Raw genomic sequence first — 22,559 nt, 5'->3', positions numbered from 1 at the left:
ACCATACAGGATTTTTAAAAAATTATTTTCATGCTAAACCATCTCCAACACCTTCTTTCCTCTCAACATTTTAAATAGGACTAATTTTGTATTTTTTGGCTATAGAGCCACATACTTTTACAGTTAAAGCCCTGATCCTGCAAACATTTAAGCATAGGTTTAATTTTACCTAGTGACAAAATCTGTTATATACTGACTAACAGGGTAAAAGCATTTACAAGGTTTGGGCCTTATTTGGCTTTCAGGAAATCTTTTTAAACTCCTCCAAATACTTCAAGCAGCCCTTTTATTGAGCAAACTATGCCTGCAAGGCTACAAAGGAAACCCAAAATAAAAACAGAGATATCTGCACATTTCTCTAAGAAGGATAGTTTTTTCCATTTAAGTTTTAAATGGAAGAGAGAAGGAAGAAGAAAAGTCATAGCAGCACCTGTTACGCTGCCTGTTAAACCCATCAACAGGGCAAAATGTGGTATGAACATGGCCATCAACAGAGTTAACAGGAGAAATGAACCTCTTACACCCAGAGCAAATAGTGGAGAACTGTAATTGGAATGGTGGCCTCTAGAAATACAAGCGTACACAATTTCTGTGGCTGCAAAAAAGGGCAAAGGGTAAGAAAGAAGGGCCTTGGTTAAGAGCCACAAATTCACTAGGGTTTGAAGAAATGATGGCAGGTTGTCAGTAATAACTTCCTTTGTCTCTTCACCCCAGGTCAAGAATGCAGTCAGTGCAAAGGTTGTTTTCAAGATACAAGCAAAAAAGTGAGTCCAATTCAGCATGCATCTAAATTCCTCTGGGTTTTTCATGTAACCTTCAAGTGTGGGAAGAAATATTTGCGAAGTGTAACTGAAAATGATCACCCCTACAGAGACCAAGAAGTCCTCAAACTCCGTGGAGAGTCTGAATTTTGCCCAGGACCACTGGTGGATTTGTGTGAGACAGTAAGTCATCACTACAAGGATGATAATGAAATGGACCAAGGAGCAAAGCTGGCTGAGTTTGGAAACAATTTTGAGAGTCTTGATAAATACACAAGGCAGCACTGTAACAAATGCAATTACAGACCAAATTTTCTCAGTCACTGGTACGTATGGAAAACTATGTGACAGCAAGTTCCCACTAACAACCAGATACAAAGTACATGTCATGATCAGTTCCATCACTTGGGTCACATTGACAACTATGCCACCTAGTTTGCGAGATAGCTTTTTGCAGCAGGCATTCGCAATATCTTCATACGTGTCTCTCACTCTTATGAGCTGCCCATCTTCATTTTCTTCATACAGGCAAGCGATGAGAATTTTGCCTGTGTAACAGCATAATGCTGCAGACAAGATAATAAGAAACAGGCCACTGTATCCACTGTGGAGAAGAGCATATGGCAATCCTAGGACAAATATTCCCTGAAAAGGAAAAAGAGAAAGAAAAGCTTGCACAAAATCCCTGAGGCGAAATGTTTACTAGAAGCCACACTCCCAAACCTGCCCTCCATGGAACATTGCTTTCACCTGACTGCATGGTGGAAATACTCCCACATTCAGCTAAGTAAGTAACAATCATGAGAAATGTGTTTATTTATGATAAATGAAATTATCAACGAAAAACCTGCTCCTATTGACATACAAGTAATGATAAGCTAGGAAAATGAGAATGTGACTGAATGATAGAGTCAGGTTCCTAGTTAATATTTAACGCTAATGTGATTAGAAGCACATTTTAGAAGCTTCATAGGCAGTTATTCAGTCAACATGCATATTAATGAAAGAGGTTCAATATCAGTAAAATTAAGCATCATCTGTACAAGTTTCATTCAAATTAAAAATAGCACTGCAGATAAATCCAGTAACAACAATTCTCTCCAGTCTAAAAACTGACACACATTTGGAAGGTAAATGGCATTAGAGAGACATCAGACTTCGCTTGTGTTTCCTCTATGGCTTCTGTATGCCTCGTGCAACCTTTGCTCTTGTTAAGTCCACTGCTAAGCGATTCTTCTCACGGTTGAGATTCTAGACTGTGCAAATTTATTTAGGTGTTTAAAAACACATGTAAAACATAGACATATTTTTCTCTAAGCAGTTTCTGAAAGGAACAGAATTATACTTGTTTCGTCCAATAAAAAAAGTGACATTTTTGCAGAACCCTGTGTGTATTTCTTTGTCTTTTCCTTTCCTTCTTCTTTATATTTAAGGACAAACAGCACTTTTATGTGGTTTAATTTCCATTAACACAAAACCAACAAACGCCTTGAACAACAGTTATTCATAAAAAGATCCAGCTTAGAAAAGATGCCTCTGTGACATTTCTCTTTTTATGCTACAAAGCTGAAATTAAGCAATGCACATTAGTCCTACTGGTCAGGTGTTTTTGTTCTTGATGGATGAAGAAAGATAGGGAGGAAACAAAATACAGTTAACTAGTTCTACAGAAATTTTTACTTCAGTATTCATTATAGCACTGATGACATGATGAAATATGAACATTTGTGCTCATGTTTGCTATTCTGGTCTGACAGAAAGACTTGATTTGTATCAAAACCATCTAAACTCTGTTTCTAACCAAACCTGAGCAACCCCATCTGCTCTGCAAAATCCATGGACCTCTGACAGAAACAGGTCTCCTCACAGAAGGGGTGACCCACTCTTCTTCTCTCACTTCCTGAGTGGGTAGGAACCAAAGCAGGAGAGGTGTGTTTAACAGTCTAAATCTTAATTTTAGAATTTTCCATCCACAATTGTGGACATGAGGCCATGCAGGGGACAAGGGTTTCTGGCATGCTTCTGTCTTTGGTGTTTGCTATCAATTCCCTCAGGTTTTATATTCAGCAGACAATTTCTGTGAGGGCAGCCTAGGAGCCCAGCTCTGCCGGAGCTCATCTAAAAGGTGATTGCCTGTCTCAGTTTTGTAGGGTTTATACCTAGCACCCCGCCCCATTATAAGTGATACAAGTACTCCCAGGCCTGATCTATAGAGGACTGTGAGGGGAAGTAATTTTTCAAACACTAAATAATCATCAATGTATAAAAAGTATTCTCCTTTTCTTCCAGTCACAAAATAGCAGTCCTTTTGGGACAGTGTAGGATGAGCACCAACCAGAAAAGAAAGATTAGAAGTCCTTAAATTAGACCAGTATTTTTTTCTCTAAGTCAATGAGAAAAGTAGAGTGCCCATCAAATGAATGAGCACCATTGCTGGCTTCACTCTAGATGAGGATACCTTCAGCTTTCAGCTGAATTAGAGCTGGAAGAATCATATTAAATATATGCCCTAATACATTTCCATTAAAAAGCTCTATGCCTTTATGTACTGCAACAGAGGTGCCTAATTTATTACTACTAAAATAATAATAAAGTTATTGACTAGTTACCTTTTTTAGTTGTTCTCAATTACTTCATTTACAGCAATGGTTTTGGATGAGTCATGGGTGCCATTTCATTTAGGATCTGAGATGTACAACTACATAGCTTGTGGTACTTCAGCCACTCAAATCTCCCAACTCCAATGGCTTAGCTCCATTTTAATACAGGTCTCATGACCCAATTAGCTTGCAGTGTAACTAGGTTTTCTTTTATATGTGAACTTCACAGCAGTGTTCAAAATTCTGCCATTTCTGCCATCTAAGTCTACTTTCTTGAAAAGGCTAGATATCTGGCTGTGTCCAGACTGCAGGTAGCACACGTGTAACAGTAACTTTTGGTACCACACCATTTTTAATCATGGCTTTCACTGACTGGCAAGTTAGATAGCTGCCTAAAGAACAAAATGTGGCTTCTTTCCTATGAAAACTATCCTTAGAGAATATTTACATAACATATTGAGTTTAAAAGCATCACAAATAGACCAAGTCTTCAAAAAAAAATCAGAAAGATAAAAGCCACAAAGCCATCTTCCATATTAACATTGGAACAATGATGTTTTTTCAGTTCCTCGCAGTTTGGATCAAGCTTATCTCATTTGTTCCATACTCACAGCATTATTATTGTGCCCCTTAACCTGAATTTGGGAGTTCAAATGGTATCTGCTGACCCAAAAGGTCACTGTATAATTAAACCTCAGGTAGGTGTCAGCACAGGCCTTACCCACACAGTGGCTTCCCCTGCTGAATTTAGTCAATTAATGTTGATATGACTAGCCTCAACTTAAACCAAAGCATAAGTCTTTCAGAGATGTTATCACATTACACAGGCATTTACAGTTGCCCCCATAGGTGTATGCTTTTCCATGCTTAATTGTTACTTTAATCAGAGCATAACATAATTCTAACCTCTAACATCTCCTTGTTGTTGTTTATATCAAATAATTTTATCTGGTACCTAACACAAACCATAGAATGATAGAAGTGGCTTTTGGGGCGTTGATTTTTTTTTTTTTTTCATCTTCTGAATTAAGACCTCATTAAACAAACAGGTTGAAGACGGTGATTCTCCCCCCTCTGCTCTGCTCTCATGAGACACCAACTGGAGTCCTGCATCCAGCTCTGGGGCCCCCAGCATAAGAGGGACATGGACCTGCTGGAGTGAGCCCAGAGGAAGGCCACAAAGATGATCAGAGGGCTGGAGAATCTCCTGGATGAGGACAGGCTGAGAGAGTTGGGGTTGTTCAGCCTGGAGAAGAGAAGGCTCTGGGGGGGACCTTGTAGCAGCCTTCCAGTACTTAAAAGGGGCCTACAGGAGAGATGGGGGAAGGGTACTCTTTATCAGGTTAACAGCTTCAAGCTGAAAAAGGGTAAATTTAGATTAGATATTAGGAAAAAAAGAATTACTGTGAGGGTGGTGAGACACTGGAACAGTTTGCCCAGAGAAGTTGTGGATGCCCCATCCCTGGAGGTGTTCAAGGCCAGGCTGGATGAGGCTTTGAGCAACCTGGGCTAGTGGGAGGTGTCCCTGCCCATGGCAGGGGGGTTGGAACTTCATGATCCTTAAGGTCCCTTCCAACCCAAGCCATTGTACAATTCTACGATTCTATGAAACCCATTTTTGCACTATATAGATTCTTTCTTAAAATTATGCATCAGTGATTGCAAAATTTAAAGTTTATAATTTCTAATTTGAACCTTTCTACAGAAACTGTAAGTTTTCCTTTCAGCTGATGTCTTTGACATCTTTTGCCCAGTGTTTGTAGACTTCGGTTTTCAGTTTCAGCTGAAACCAGAATAAAAAGCAAACATTGTGGACATAACTGGTTTTGCAGCTTTTTGGATACAGAGCATGGCTAGTAGAGAGAAATGGGAGAACTCTGAAAGTGCCAATACAGTAAATATGTACGAGGTAAAATGCCGGTGCTTTTTCCTGCCTTTCAGCAATGGTTTTTCCATTTAAAAAAAAAAAAAAAAAGAAAGAAAAGGTTTCATGTATCAGCACATTGTCAAATTTCTACAAAATAGCTAAAAAATGTTAGTGATGGCTGTGAGAACTCAAAGAACAAAAGACCCTTTTTTAGACTTCAAAACATATTTTTGAATTTGATCTTCTGTTCTTACTTTTCTAAAAGCAATACTTTCTGTTAGGACCATTTCCTGAACGTCACCAACTTTAAATAGTTTAGTTTCAAAGAAAAAGATAACTTCAATAAGCACTTATTTTGCTGTCAATGTAATGTAACTGTACAGACATCGAGCTGTGTTCTCTGGTTTAAAGCTGCTCAGCAACCTTAAGAGCATTGCTTGAGGTGACTTAACCATGGAAAATGCCTCTTCCACAAAGAAATCCTTTCATGGATGTTGCTGAAGGTGGCTTTTGTGCCCCTCTCATGAGGAGCAAGTGTAAAAAGAAGGTACACAGAGCGTGTGAACATTTCACTGATTCTTTGCTGGTGGAAGAGGGACACAGGTAATGCCTACACCATTTGTCAACGCACATTTGGTCCAGCCTGGCCCCAGCACTTACTTACTCTCTGATCCTGTGTTCTCATGTCCAAATTATGGCACAGACAGCCTTAGCTGTGAGGCATCAATTAAAAATGAGCAGCCAGAGGTGCTGTTTCTTAAACTGCCTCCCAGCTCTTAGTTTCAGCATTCTGTCTGGGAAGTGTTCCTGTCTGAGTGGTTTTATTTCCAACTGTTTACAAGACTTGGGTATTTTCACCCTTGACTGGGGATGGAAGTGGACTATTCATTGTTAATGAGTGCCTGAATGCAGGTCCTTGTCAAACATCCAGAGCAGACTTAGCCATAGGCAGCTGGGCCTAGAAAGAAGAAAGGACTTGGGGCTGAACCAGTGATCACTGAAGAAATAGAGGGACAAGAGCAGAAAGGGCATGCAAGGAAAGGTCAGTCTCAGCTAGAAGCTATTCATTTGCCTTGTCAGAATACCCCCAAGCAGAAGCAAACAGATATGACAGCTACCACAGGAAGCTACCCATCCACCCACAATTCAAAACAAGTAGATCGGGATTTCCAAATTACATCTGCACATTAAAACCTTTTTACATTTGTCCATGGTTTGACTGCAATATTTGAACTACATACCAGCAAGGTGTTTCCCACACCAGCAAGGCTGGCTGCTTGTTTAAAAAGATTGATATCTGGATTAGTGTAGAATGCAAAAAGTGGGCCTTCTGCTACCATACCACTGTTTGACACTACTTCACCTCAGGGCAAGCACCTGCCCAAGGAATAAAATGTGTTTAGAAAAATGCATAAATGAGCACAGTCAAACACTCTGAGAAAATATCAAAATTCCTTAATATTCAGGTTTTAAGACATTTTAGTCCCAGGTAAAATGTTTCATTTCATAAGCTGTTTTAACCTGAAATATGATACTTTGAAAAACAAAGCAGATTGAAAGATCATTAAAAAGTAAAGAAGATCAAGTCATGGTCAGAGTTGAGACATTTCAAAAGACAATGAAATAAAGTGGAGTAAAATGTAATGCTACCCCCCCCCCCCAAAAAAAAAAAAAACCAACCAACCAAATAAACAAAAAAAAAAAGAGAGAAAAAGATTTAACCTTAAGACTTAATCACATGGAAAAAAATAAATTAAGAAATTAAGAAGAATTTAACTGAAAATTAATCAGTTAGCACAGCTTTCCTATAATGCAGAATACATGTTAATATGCCAGACTGCTGAATTAGCTCTGATTGCCTTTCTCACCATCTGTAGTTACTCCACTGGAACAGTTCATTTAAGCCTAGCTATTTTGCAAACTATGTTTGATTCCCTACATGAACATGGGTTAGGATAGCAACTATACAGGAAAGCTTCCTTCCTGGATCTTCTTGTAAGAGTAGGGAGATAAATTCAAGAACCCTGCTTTTCAGTACAATTTCACAAAATATTTAATTATGTTGTTTAGCATTTGTTGTCATTTAAAAGATATCATTTTCCTGAACCAACACAAGCCTGTGTTGCTGTGGTATTTATAAAAAGATACAACTTTATTAGCACTAAATTAAAAAATATAGCAAATCCCTTAATCTCATGCCATGATAACAGAGCTAATTGCTTGTTGACCTCTGTGGTCTTTTTCCTTTCTTAGCCATCACAGTGATCAATGGTGATTTTATATCTTCTTCCAGATCACTGTTGACTACATTGAATAATACAATTATTCTACTAGATTCTACTAGATAGCCTCCTAGCTCTGCTAGAAACTAATTCCTGTGACAATAGATCCACATTGACAGCTACTCTTTTGGGATCTGTTGCTTGGACAGTTTTTAATCCATTTAAGATTAATTCTATTCTTGCACTAATTTTTATATCAGAATATTGTGTATTAATATGTCAAAAGCCCTTTTAAAAGTTGAAATATATTATTTACCTTTCACTGCCTATATTACAATCTCATCAAAGAATTATATGTTGTGTTTAATAAGGACTGTAAGGATTCTTTTCTCCAAAACCGTAATGATTGACGCTAATTATATGCCTAGTTTTTTATTCTGTATCAATTAAAATCTGTACTAACAATTACATTCTTTTTCTCGGAATTGTTGCCAAGTTTCATTAGTCAGGATTTAACTGTTTTTTTAAGTATTGGGATGATAGCCACAGTCTTCTGAAAATTCCACATTTAATAGCGATTGTGTAAGAGTATTAACAGGTCAGATGTATCTTCTGTTACGTCTCCCATGTGCAAACTTGCTGGGCATTCTGCTTTCAAAATATTAATGAGATACATATTAACATCTGTTTTAAATAGTAACTGCAATTATCTAATAGTTAATCTTCCCAGTCTAAGCTTGGAAAAAACAGGCACCTCAATTTGTAACTCACATCTATTTAAGATAGGTCATTAGAAGAGCTGAGACCAATTTCCTTTCAGAGATGCCTGCTTCTCTTGCTGGGCAAGACAATATGTACACAATGGAGTGTAAGTACACAGGTTAGAAACTCTGAGAGTTAGATTTAAATGTCTTATGCAGAATACCATCCTGAAAAATTACAAAATTGTCCACTGTTCTCCTGTGCTATGAGCCTATCCTCTTGATTCTCTACAGAGACTACTTATGAACAGCTGCATCTTTTTTTGAGAGATAAGAACAATTGTAGAACCTCCCTCTACTGCTAATGTAGGAAATCGGTGTCACAAAATTCACTGAGAGATCTCAGAGAAAAGGAAGGTGATCTTTCATTTAAAAAATATCTAGGCTGATTTTACCTCCTCTCACATCTGTATACTCAACTGCAATGGGGTGTGTGTCCCAGTGCCTTGGCCAGGATCATTTGCATGCATCAAGGACAAGGGATGCCAGCAGTCAAGTGCTCACAATGTGTCTGGGGTTCATCTTGACTAGTGATGACAAACAGATTTTGAATTTACCTTCTTCTATATGCTTTTGGAGTGGATGCAGTTTTGGATCTTTTGCCTCATTGTTTTGTCTCGTGTCTCATAAATACTAGGCAAAATTCATGAATTTCACAGTACTGTTGCTTTCCTTATCTGCGTGTTTTATAGATACTGTCCTCTGTATTTTTGTTTCAAATTTTTACACGAAATCTTTTTTTCCTAATTCCTAAAAATTGTTTTCTTACTCTCCTAATCCCTGGGAGACATGTTTTTTTCTGTTGTCTTTGGATTCCTGTATGTCTTTGCTACACTTCACAATTTATAATTTACAACGATTACTCTCACCCTCCCTTTCTCCCTTTTGTTAGTTTTAATTTTTTAAAATTTTAATTGATACATTCACTTCACACCTGAAGTAGGAGGGGTTTTAACACATAGGCACACTATTTCTCAATTATGAGATGTAGTTTCTGGATGTCTCATAAATTCTTGTTAAACAACTTTCAAATTGCTTTCAAAAATTGCTGTCTGTATTTATTCTTCCTAATCAATTATCTCTCATAGTTTTCTCCATGTTTGTAAAATTCACTCTTTTGAAGTACCGAGTATATATATCACTGTCCTCTGTTTTCTCATAATGAATGTAATTAGATCCACTGATCTGTTCATCTTTATTCAATGTAATGAGGCTCAAAATAGAATTACCTTATGCTTGGTTCAATACCTTTTGTGTTAGATAATGATCATCTATCATTTTTAGAAACTTTAATGATGTTTTACTACAGACTGCATACAAAATCCACCATAGGTCTTTAAAACTGAAGTCATTGAGAACAATACAACTTTTCTTTCCAGACAATAGTGTTAACACAGATAATCCTCTCTCTACAAAGAGTGTCACCCTCACTTCTTTTACCTAGTCTTTTTTTTTAAACATGTTTTATCTAATTATTTTTAAATTCCACTTGCATAAATCATCTCACCATGTATTTGCAATATCAGTTATATCTTATTTCTTCTCAGCAGTAAGAATTTCCAGTTCCCAACTGGCTACTCAGACTTCTGGCACTGTTCTATGGACACCAGGAAAAGAATTCATCTGCTTTCCCACTAGCTTCACAGTTTGTTCACAGCTCAGCTATGTTTGAATTAAAAAATACTATAAACTGTTCTATGGAAAACTTCAAATATTGTCCATGGCCTGTATGACCTTAGCAGCAGATCCATCTCCTTTAATGTCAGTGAAAAATCTTCCTTTAACTTCAGGGATGGCTGAATTAGACCCCAGCAATCTTGTTTTTCCTGATTTTTCTTATTATTTCTCTCTGCCAATGCCAGCATGTTTTAGCTGCAGGGAGGAAAGTGGCTAAAGTGTTTATTCTGTGATCAATGCCTGCAATCACCTTATATACTGAGAGAAACTTTAGAAGTGGAGTTCTGTCAATCCTTCAGGTCCCATAAGCAGATGATAAGGCAGATAGACTGCTCAGGAGATGCTGTGATAAGATAAGCAAGTAAGGAAGTCGCGTGGTCTGCACTGACAGAAGCCACTGATTTTGTTCTTTTAGTGGCCAGATTAGTTTAAAGAATCTCCTAAACATTAAGAAAGGGAACAGAGGAAAGAAAATGTCTCAGCAAAAAAGGAATTGCTGCTATCAAGTGTGATAGCTGATCCCATTGGCTTTGCTTTTGATTTAAATATTTGTTCTAAAACAGAAATAATATGCTCGATGCTTTATTCTGTATGATTTGATGGAAAATGTTAGTTTGCATAAATTCAGAGTTGTCTGCAAGAATGCACTGAATCACACAAAGTAAATCTTCTTACATTTAAGAAAATATATTATTTTGCTTGGTCCCAAAGGAGAAAGCAGGCTTTGGCAAAAGAATGAAGGCTTTTACTATGTATTATATAGCAGAGAGGAAAAAGAGATGAAAGAACTAAGGCAGTCAAAACTAAACCAAATATTATTTTGAAAATTAGTAGAGCCGAGCAACGTGGACTCACTGTCTGCTTACCTATTCCCACATTATAACTCATCATGGATTCTCAGGTTTTCACCTGAAGGCAGGCAGGGACTCAAAACACCCAGTACAGCAACATGTGAGTGAGATTCCGTGAAAATGTGGTCAAAAGAACTTGAGGGGAGGCAGAGAGGCGTTGGGGAGCCAAGTAGCTTTATTTGAGTGTGAAACGACATTAAAAAAAAGGAAGAGTTAAAGTGCATAGGAACTTTAAACTCAGGCTGCAAGAAGCATTTGGCCTGTTATGAGTTTTTCTTCAATGCTGCCCGTATGGGACAAGCCACAGTCCTTGCTACTTTTAAGAAGTTAGGCTGAAGAGGAAATGGAAAAAACCAACCCATACTACATAAATGTTGCACTGGAACAAACCATATGCACCTCTGAGAGGTGGAGGAAAGCTGGATTGCATGATCTAGAAGCTGGGTCATGTTTTCTGAAAGCCGGCATAGGATTTGTCGTTACTGCATGCAGAATAAAAGGTGACTGAATCCTCCCCTGGCTGATATTGTCCTGTTCTTTCCTCGGCACAGACCCAGCCACCAATTTTCGGTGGACTCTTACTCAAGCTATAATGACTGCCAGAGCTCGGCTTATAGAGGGGAAATTTGTCTTACAGCACTGCCTGGAGAGAGTACAGTTAATAGTCAGGATGAAAAACATAAATAATGGTATCCTATTATTTTTGCTCTCTAGGAATCGGTAAGCTGATATGGAGTATCATAGTATATTCTTATGGAATACATGAGAAAAGATGCTGTCTTAAAATTCTGCTGGGTATAGACAACAAATCTCTACTGCTTTTTCTCTACTTCTTAGCCTCATAGAATAAACCTCAGTGCCAACTTCTAAATATGATACAAACAGTAAAATGAGGTAATTAACAGTCATTATAACAGAAAAAAATAGGAAAACTTCTTACAAATATAAATAACTGTCTTATGAAAGAGTAATAATATATCTTGCGTCATATAATTCTTATACCCATATTTACATTTCTTCAGGCTTTAGTAGAACTATTCATAATTTCTGAAATACCCAGATTTAGTTTGAAATAATCAAAATAGTATGGGTTCTGAAACTAAAAATTCCTCTGCTTAACAGGGAGGAATTAGCCTGAATGAAACAAGTTTCTAGAGGGGAAAACTGAGCAATAAAAAAACCTGTCATGAATGGAAACACCCAAGTACAGTAAAGGCAAAAGCTGATGTTACCATTGATACTGGTAACATAAAACAACCAAAAACGTTTGCTCTAGGGATCTACAAAACATAATCTGCTGATGTTGTTATTTGTGTCAATTCAAGAAATGGACTGAGAGAAATTGAAATGGATAGCAGAGTATGTGTGTATGAGTTGAAGTGAATGTTTCCTCACTTTGACTCATATGTTTACATTTTTGAGAAGTAAATATTAAATTTTGGGTTTTTTTGTTAGCTATTTAGTGAACACAGTGTTGTACATATGGCAAAACTACTGCCACTGGCCAAGAATACAGAGAAACACTGCCTTCCAAGAAACATGGTGTGTGTGGGGAGAAGAGGGAGAATAAATGCAAATTTAAGTCAATTTCTTTTATTTAGCTTTAGGGGCAAAACATTTTATACAGCTTACTGTGCTAAAACTAGGTTACAATATATCATCTTCAGTACTGTGTGTAATCAGTGTTTAGGGCTTTTTATTTTCTCAAATAGCTCCATGTGCTCATTCAGACAGAGCTTGTGCCATTTCAGTGAATCTCCTGCTGTCAGGAATTATACACATTGAAGTAAACTGTAGATTAACCATCTATGGATTGTGTGGAAGAAGCTTTACCATTGGAAAGTCTTCTACAGAAACATTACTATTTCTGATTCTGTCAGTACATTTTAATAATTCAGATGTCCTTTACTTTCAGCATTACATTCTCATGCACACCTGCAGATGTTGAGCTTGTCAACCTTCATTCCTTGATGAACCCTAAGGCTCACTTTTTCTTTTTATAAAAAAATTAGCTTCCTTCTGAATATTTGCTAATGGAAGTGAAGGAAATTTATAAAAAAAACAGGAAAGGAGTGCTATCTGACAAAATATTTCACTTTCTGCTACCTACCACTATGTTCTTGCTGTCTTGGGAGGAATGTTACCTTGGGAGGAGTTATATGTCTAAATACGGTTTATTAAAGCAAATTTGCTGACGTTACATACCTCACAAGCTTAAGAATAGGGGCAGAAAGAACATTTTTAAGAATAGTATTTTCCACCAGTGATAGCTGGTCGTGGCATGTGCTACAGAGAGGCACAAGTGTATGAATGATCTCAGCCACAGGATGCTGGTAGATAACTACAACAGGCAATTTGGGTTTTGTTTTGAAAGGCAACTGTCAAACATAATAGCACAACAATAAACTAAGCAGATATAACAGACATAGAAATTCAAAGTTGCCTAATAATACTGTTTTTAAATACTATGTGACCTGCCATAAAGGAGAAATTATACCATCTGTTTTCATTCAGCTTGTTAAAAATGAGAGATGAGACCAAAAAGCATGGTGGATTAATTTTATTTTAGTGTGGTGGGAAAGTACATCAGCTATTCCTTTCACCTGAGGGAGCCAGAGATCCTTGTTCTGCAACAAGTCATGGTGCATTGGGTTCTCCCATGGAATAAAGTGATCATTGCTTTCAAGCAGCTGACAGTTACTCGATCCTGTTTAGTAACATTTACTGTTTCAAAGGGTATAATTTTCGTAATCTACTATCCATTTATCTTTGATATCATAGTTCTGTCATTCTCTTTCTTGACCATTTGGATTTTTAAGACAGAATGCCCATTTTAATGGCTGAATTTTCTAAAGGTACTCATCACATTTGTCTGCTGATTTATCTTGTGCTGAGCCCCTACGATGGGTCTCAATAGCAAGGAGAATCCATTCTATATAGAAAAAAAGAGAATAAATTGGATAAAATGTCAAACTGATTTATCACAGGCCACATTTAAACAATCATTATTTTGCAGAGTTTCTGTAAAATAGAAATCATTTGAGACTTATTTTCAAAATTGTTTTCAGTATTGGAGCACCTGGAAGGCCTTGATCAGAATCCCATCGTGCAGGGCACTGTGCAAACAAAATGCAGAAAGATGGTCTCTTCTTCAAAGAATTTCAAATCTCGGGGTAAGGTAACAGGAAAGAAACACAGGCAGACAGGGGAGTCAAGGAAACCATGAGTAAATACTGGAAACTGTGAGTCAAGAGAGTAAATGGTGATTTCAATGTAGCTTTATAACTGTGAAATTTTCAGTAAAAGGTAGCATTTCGAAGAGCATCAGAGGAGTGCAAATAAATATCTTCATATAAGTTCATAGGAATGCTTGTTTAAATATTTAACAAATTGACAATGGTAATTGTAAATGGAAGAAAGAGTCAACAGACGCAGAAAGAGAAATGGTAGATTGTTAAAGAAAAATGAGTACCTTACATTTGATATGATGGTTGAAGAGGTCCTTGCAAGGGCTGTTGGACACACGGGGTAGAGAACCACATCAGCTCCCCAGGTGGGTGTGTATGGGGTGAGCTAGGCAGGGTCAGGGAAGAGATGTGATGCAGATGAGCAATTACTAGTGCTAAGAGTTTCAGCCTTGTGTCTGGGTAAATCAGACTACGTATTAGTGAGGCTTTAGAGTAAAAATTAGCAGAAATTGGACACAGTCTGAGGATTTAGAAAGAGGCCTGACTGAAAGATAGTGCCAGATGATAGGCCTGCATGGCAGCAAGGACAAAGACATTCACAGGCAGTGAAGAAAGTTTGGTGTTGGCAGACTCTGGATGGAAGACAAGGAGCTCTGTTTAGCTGCTTTTACAGACTGCTGAACAGACAGACCAATATTTTATGTGGGCAGGAGAGGGTTCTAAATAAGATGTGAACTTGAACTGGCCCAGGAAAACACACTCTGCCAGCATCACACACTCCCACAGGTGGTGAAAGATGTGGTTTCTGTCAGCAGTGTCTCTAGCAGCCCCGAGAGACTGAGTCTGCTGCAGGTGATGACCTCAGGGAGGAAGGTGTGAGGCAGATGTTCAGGAGCGACCACCAGCATTTGCTGTGTGCCTGGTTATGGACAGCAGTATAGAGCAGAGGAAGATGGTCATGACCCTGTGTACTAATTCATGTAATACTTTTCCTTATGAAAAACTCTTGCAATGGAAGATACAAATACAGTAGTGTAGTGTGTGTATGCTTATACTTACCTACCTACCACTGCAAAAGCTTTTTTTAGGCATTAACAGCCTCAGAGCAGGCCATCTCCTGGGTGGTTTGAAGGTTTCCTAATGATGGAATGAAAGAAAAAGAGGTCTGGGAGGATGAGGCACAATGCTCAGGTTTCTGAAGTGTTACTCACACATACCATTTATTTTATATGTGTCATGGGAGAAATGCAAACTGACATACACTTTTTGCAAATATAAGTAAATGTACATGTAAATCACACCTCTGTCAATTGGCAGGCTGTCTGTCAAGCTCTGGAATGAAGCTGAGCATGGGAACGGCAGGAGGAAGGGTGTTACACTAATGTTTGTCTTTTTGTTTCCCAATACCAGATGCAATAGTTAAACATACAATATTATTTAGCAATAAAGTAAATTTTCCCCAAGTTGTGTCTGTTTTGCCCACAACTGTTAACTGGTAAGTGAGCTCCCTGTCCTTATCTTGACCCATGTCCTTTCCCACTCCTGTTCCATTTGCCTGTTCCAGCTGGGGCTGGGTGGGAGTGTGGCTGTTAGCCAAGGCTAACCTGCCACGTTACTGTGTGCTTACTTGCTAGTTCATTTGTCCTTTACATGCACAAAATTTCAACCACCAGCTACTTCGTGCAGGAGGACAATAACCTCACACCTATAAAATAACTCTTCTACAAGATGAATAGTAGTAGATTTTCCAGATGAAAAGATTTTCAAATTTACATGACAAGTGAACGATCAACAAGAAGTCTCTGCTTACAAGAAACAAGCACTTGCAAATTCCACAAGATTTTCCTGACCAGATTGTGACAAACTGGACATCAACCCCAGGATAAGTATACTATGCATTGCAGTGACTTAGCTACTGTTTCTAAGAATAACCTGCAAGATAATATGATGGCTTTGAAATGTAGATGCTGAAATACACAGCTTTCAAAAGTACTAACCAAGAAGAGTTTCAGATAGAGTTGTTGGAAATGATAGATAATTGGCATTGCCAAAAATCAAGTGTCAAATAAATACTTTATTGAAATGTCAGGTTATAATTTGAGATTCTGAACAGAATTATTCAGATTTCTTTAAGCACAGCACCTCTTCTGGCTATTGTTATCAAAAGGATGTAATATTAGACAGTTATGTCAGTAAAGCTCAGGTAAAAATCAGTTAAAGATATAAAATAAAGGTATTGGTTAAGAATAAATATTTTAAAATATATCTATCTTACACCCAGGGTAATCGAGATATTCAGATTGAAGTCTGAGGTTGCATATTAAATTCCATGTTTGTGTTGAGTATTTTACTTTAGAATGTCTCCCTTTCATCTCATATGAGATAAAATTAGCTTAAAACAGACCAACATCATAAATTATAAACCATTGTATACAAGCTATAGCCAAACTTGACACTATTAAAGTCTTTTATGAAGGAGACAGAGAGAGTCACCTCCTGGAACTCTCTTGCAACTCATCTATTAGGAAATGTGATTTTGGGCCCATGGTGCGGGCAAGCATAATCTAAAGACTGTTTTAATTTCTAAAGATGTTTAATATGTAATTTTAACATCTAGAAGGCTGCAAGAATTGCAATACTTTGATCTGTTATTTGTATAACCCATGTACTTGTTTCTGGGATGTTTAAGCACTAGTATGGTGCTTTCTGAACCAATTGTCCATATGTTGGGGACTGTCTGTACATCCAGGGAATAATCTGTGGAGTATTTATGTTATATCACAGCTCCTACTTGCTGGCAAATCTGTCACAGAGGGGCTGTGGAAAACTGATTTGCCACTCCTAACATTTCCATAATAGTTACAGTAGAATATGCTGGTGTAAATCCATTCAATGCTCCCTCCATCTGTTCATTGCCCAGATGATGTGACAAACAACATAAAATGCAAAACCTACAAAACAGCAACTGAAATCCCATGAGAACAATCCAAATATTTATTCCTGGAACAAGAAACAATTTTAGATGAGCCACCTCTCTATGTTTAGAAGTTCTGGCTTCATAACATTTTTAGTGTTTGTGGCTGACCAAGGGAAAAGCAGACTAATACAGTGCGTTCCCTAACGAGATTTAGGGGAATGGCAGTTAGTTAACTGACTGCACAGTGCTTACACATCAAATAAAGAGATTTCTGTGAAGCAGATATAATTTAATTGTTGCAGGATAACACATTTTTGATAAAAAATCTTCTGTGGTAAAAAGTAGGATTGGGAATAGAGAGAGTATACATCCTGTGTGCAGACTTCTCTGTGCTAGCTGAATATGTGCACAAAACTAAAGAAATCTACTGCAGGATCTGAGCTGAAATAAAAGGTTGTATGAAGTAGTGACGTATGTTTGGAATCTTTTTTTCTCTCAAGAGAAAACCAGAGCACAAATATTAGTTCCAGAGCACTCTTCCATAGAACACATATTTTATCAATTGCATTGCATAATGGTGACATTTCACAGGCAAACCAGATCTGAGTTTAGACGGCTCTCATCAGGCTCCAGGCTTTTTTTTTGGATCTCCAGTTACAACTATATGGGTTTGTAGTTGCAAACCTATGAAAAATAAATTTGGCCAGTACTGCAGGTGCATTTCAGCTAAAAACATATTAATTGGCATTTTTATGTGCACTACAATAGTCCTACAGTCTTGGAATTTTACTTTGTGCTATCACTTTTTAACTACCTCCTTTTGAAAACTCGAGTTACTCACTGGTCCTAGGTTAGATATGAGCATCGGGCATCTCTCTTTAATTCTCAGTACCACCTCTTGATATGAAATGCAGAAGTTTGTTTCCCTCAGTCATCTATAATTTAATTCAGAGTATGGCTTTAGCTTCAATGTATAATTCAAGGAAGTTACTGCTTTGGGCATCAGAAAGGATTGACCCTTGTTCTTAAGTCTGTAAAATAAATACTTAAGAGGAAGTACTGCAGTTAAGATCTAAGTGGTTATTTAGTTAAATGTGAATAAATTATTTAAGTTAAGAATGAGAAGATTTGTGTTGTGGTACATCTAATGACCTGATGGTAAAAACACTTAGCTCTCTAAGCACACAAGCATGTACATATTTGTATCTAGAAAATTATTAAATATGGTGTCAGTAAAGCTTAATGGGGTGGTGTTTAGACACCTTAAAAAGATGTTTGCCTTTTGGGGGTATGTCTGCTAATTCTGTTTCTCAGCATCACTGTGTTTTCTACTTAAGTCTTTGGGGGTTGTTGATACTCATGAAGCACTCTAAAGAATCAGTCTGTGCTAGGGAGCTGAAGGTGGATAACACAAAGGAAACATCACAGAAAAACAAATAGTAACTATGAGATATTCTCAAGTTAATCTTTTAGAGTTACATAAATAAAAATGAGCCAAATCGGAACCCAGTATGGAAATGTATCTACAATGGCACACTATGAAAGAAATACAGATATATACTTTCATTTTTAAAATGGTGATTATTGAAGTGCTGAGTTTTTTCTAAACCAATATACAACATAGAGATTACAAAGATAATAAGCATGCTTATGATCACTACTGTAAGAATTATTAATTTATTGTTGACAATATTTGGGATAATTATTAATAATACTAATTGCATTATTGTTATTTCTAGGAACTATTATTCTGATCATGGAACAAGAAAATTACCTCTGCCATAGGTATTTATAATCTTTGTACAACCTAATCTCTGCAAAAGGCAGGAGATAAAAGATGGGTACGCTAGATGTTAGATGCACTGAATCAAATGGCACGTTTGGTATGCTTTGATGCATCATGTGTTACCAAACATCCAGGGAAGAATTGTGCATTTATATTACACTGTATTTTAAAGCTTGTACAAACATTATAATATTGAAATCATTTTGAAGCTGACTGGTAAAGTGGCTCGCTTTTTTGCACTGTTAAACTTGTTTGTGCTCCTGAGACCCAAGTGGAGATAGACTCACAAAGGTGTAAATTACAGTTATGCTGAGATTAACATTATTTCACTTCCTGCCATTGCTTCACTTCTTCCCTTTTCTCTCTCTTGGTTTTTCTCTGTTCTTTGTTGTCTTGTACCCCTCCGTGACACTATAGACTGGTTTATATAGAGTGGTTTTTTATTTTACTTTGGCTTTCTCTTTCTTGGACAAACGTTCTCCGTGCTGTTTGCAACAATCCTCCTACATGTGACTGGCAAATAAAGGGACTTCACTGTTGTTTGGTTCTGCTGTGAAATGCTGTGCCATTACAGTTTATCTACCTTCTTCCTTGTGACTGTTGCTTTGCTTATCGATCCAGCACTACTGTACAAGACAGTACAAAATTTTTTGGCCTTTTACTGCTATATACAAACAACTGCAACTTGCATCACTTTTCCAGATGATGCTGTTCATTTTCCCTTTTGAATTAACTCAGCTTTATGGTCTCTTTCCTTACCTAGATTAACTGGACACAGGTTTTCATTTGCCTGTGCAGTGTTGGAATATGAAACATGTTTCCCTGGAAACTTAAAATGTCTGAAGCAATCATTTTCACATGCATTATCATCACCAAATGTGCACATTTCATCAGCTAAAGTTAAAAACAAAATAAAAATCTTTACCTGTTTATTTGAAAATACTTGCATTTAAAACACTATAAGAAAACATTTATATTTAATTTTAGAGACCAAAGAATTAACCATTCTTTTAATAAATCTGGATTGTGAAATAATTTCACTTTTAGACTAATTGTATTCACCGCAATAACTATTTAGAACACTTCAGGATTCTGCTGAAATGCTTATCTCTAATTGCTATGCAAAACACTTCTGCCCTTTCCTCTGGGTAGGGCAAAAACAACTGTCATTTTAGCATAGATTGTCTGCACCAGTCAAGAAGGTTTGAATTGTTTTAATCATTCTCTTCACAACTCTGACTTTCTCTTCAAAGCTATTCATAGAAATTTCTTCAAACTGTTACTTTTTACTGACAGGTGCCCATTCAATATTCTCTTCTCTCCCCTCCTCTCCCGCTTTTCCCCTTTCCTTTCTCTGCTCTCTACCCTTGTTCCTAAACCAAATGGCAAGGTATGGGAAAACAGGAAAATATACACGAGTGTACATAGATTCACACGTGTGCTCACGTATGCACACAGTTTCACAATGTATCGTTAGGACACTTCGGTTGTACAATTAACAAAACTGCATCTCCCAGGCTTTGCCATCCTCAGCCTGCCTTAGAAGGAAAGCTCAATGCAGCTGTAGCCAACTGCTCTTATAATGTTGATTTCTAGAATACTTGACCAAATGGGATCCAATAGCATTGTGCAACACTCAGCATGCTGAGAGTTTTGACTAAGAACAGAGTTACTGATCTGACTGGACAATTTAGCTTAAATTTGTCATGTTTTAAAATAGGCAGTTGTGTGTTGATAGTGTTTTTACACTGTGTTATCAGTCTATTTTTTAACTGGAAGTTATAATATTAATAATTAATAGTAATTGTGTACATAACAACATTCAGAAATTTTTAGGCACTTTGATATATTTACAGAGGCATTATTACTTTTGTTTTTCAGAAAGGAAAATTATGACTTGCCAAAAGGTCATACAGCAAATATTGACAAAACTGAATTTCATAATGAAATCTTGGTTTTGGTGAAATCAAAGGCAAAAATCACAGAGACAACACTGGGCTTTCATCCCAGACTCTTCTCCTGACTAGATGCTGCTGAGGGAGACTGAAGATAAAATGAGTTACTAGAACATAGTTGGAGAATTTTAGGAATTCACAGTTTTATTCACAGCTGAACACTTTCTGAGAATTAAATGCTGCTCTGCCCTAGATGTTATTTCATTGGCTCTCACGTGGCAGTGCTCATGTTTGAACATACAGTGGGGTTAGGAATATATCCTTTTTATCTTCCTTTGCAGAGCTGAGGGATGAACTGGATACATAAACAAATGCTGATTGGCATAATCACAGACTTGTGTGACACTGGAAGTATTATTTTTCTGTAATTAAAGTGCCATAAAAAGTGTTTAAACAAGAGCTACTGGGACTAGATGTGTCTGTGGGTACTGCTTTCTTCTTATCATGTCAGACAGAAAGTTAGTGTTAATGATAGAATTATGTAAGGAAATGAACCATGAAAAGTGAGAAAAAGAATCTAAAATGTTTAATGCTGAATTTAAGGATTTAGAAAGGTACTCAAATTCCACACAGAATGCTGGGACCAAATGCTTTCGGTCTTTTCAACCTGACTATTTTCTTTAATGTCAACAAGTATTATTATGATTCTTGTGCTTCATGCTCCAATTTACATCTAGTCTAACTTACATGTCGGTAAATTTATGTCTGACGTCAGTCTGGCTCTTACAATTCTCTTTTTATTAGATGCTTACCTCACATTTCTATCAAACATCTTTGTCATTGAATTCAAATATACTTATTAAAGATAATGTCTGCACTTCCAAAACAGATGCAATCACCACCTTTTCATTCTCACCTTTTTTAGACTTTAGCTAACATATCTATCTCTTTTTCCCTTTGGAACTTTATTTTTTTCGGAGTGCTATTCTTATGCAGAAAGGTTGAAATATGTTAGCAATAAACTTATAGAAACCTTTTAGAATATTGCAAAATGATGGTATGGTTAAGTAAAAGAAAGCAGGCTAAGTGATGACCAGGTTTTTCAAAAGGTGGTTGTAATGAGTGGGGAAGAAAAAGGTTACCTGAATGGCATTTGTTACATTCCATCCTGCTTCCCAGCTGGTGATCAGTTTGACCTGGGCATGTGGCAGGGGAGCTGGGGATTTGTATTCTGGATCCTGGCTGCAAACATCAAGCTCAAAATTTGGGGGTCCGTGTGGTTCCTCTCTCTCCTCGCTGTGAGCTCTGTTTAATTCATCTCTTCTAGCAAAGTTCACATGCTCTTCATCAGTGTTTAGGCAGCTGTCCCATCTCACCATTCCCAAAAAGAGAGATGGTGTTTCCCTAAAGCGGTTGAAAATAGATGAAAAAGTCTGCTTCAGGTGAGCCATCCTGAATACTGAAAATTAAAGTAAAACCTTTCCTTACATGTCTTTATTTTTTTCAGTAGTTGTACACTGTTAATCCTTTTGTTGGGTTAGCTTTGATATTGTAGCTATGATTAATGAAGTTCGTTGTCCTTAGTTCATTTGTTTGTGCTAAAGAAATACCTCTAGTGTCTTCAACATACTGCCCAGAGTAGTATGCAGTGGGATTTAGTAGTTTGCAAGCTGCAATTTACAATTCAAATCTTTTTTTTTTTTTTAACCTAACCTATGTTATCTACGTAGATCAGTCATTCATGAAGCATCTACAGGTGGCTGCAAGAATCTCCTCCTAGAAATTATGCATGTTTCTGATACAAATAAATTGTTCTACCAAAAGGGAAAAAAAAATGCTTCATTAAAAACTAGAGATGAGGGCTGACTGCTAAGTAAATGCATGCAAACAAGGCAACTTTACCAGATGTGAGAATTTTCTGCTGTATTTTTGTGTCTACAGAGGTCAGTAGAACTTTAAAAATGTTCTTAAAGAAGCTCAAAGTTACATGGGAAAAAAAAAAAGTAGCTTGTTCATAGCTATCTAATTCACGCT

The 22,559-nt window shown here is 37.1% G+C and overlaps 1 protein-coding gene across 1 annotated transcript; it reads right to left on the bottom strand.

Moving 5' to 3' along the window:
* Positions 1-254: 254 nt before the first annotated feature.
* Positions 255-21,976, bottom strand: LOC104460338 (vesicular inhibitory amino acid transporter-like). The gene is made up of 2 exons (XM_010080334.1): positions 21,668-21,976; positions 255-1,406 (listed from the first exon to the last, which is right to left on the bottom strand). Exons 1-2 carry the CDS (start codon positions 21,974-21,976, stop codon positions 255-257), a joined length of 1,461 nt encoding a protein of 486 aa, XP_010078636.1.
* Positions 21,977-22,559: the final 583 nt, after the last annotated feature.

The sequence above is a fragment of the Pterocles gutturalis genome, unplaced genomic scaffold (genome assembly GCF_000699245.1).
Source record: "Pterocles gutturalis isolate BGI_N339 unplaced genomic scaffold, ASM69924v1 scaffold11824, whole genome shotgun sequence".
Taxonomy (NCBI): Eukaryota; Metazoa; Chordata; class Aves; order Pterocliformes; family Pteroclidae; genus Pterocles; species Pterocles gutturalis.
The sequence above is the reverse complement of the archived record's forward strand: the minus strand, read 5'-3'. Positions and strand labels throughout refer to the sequence as shown.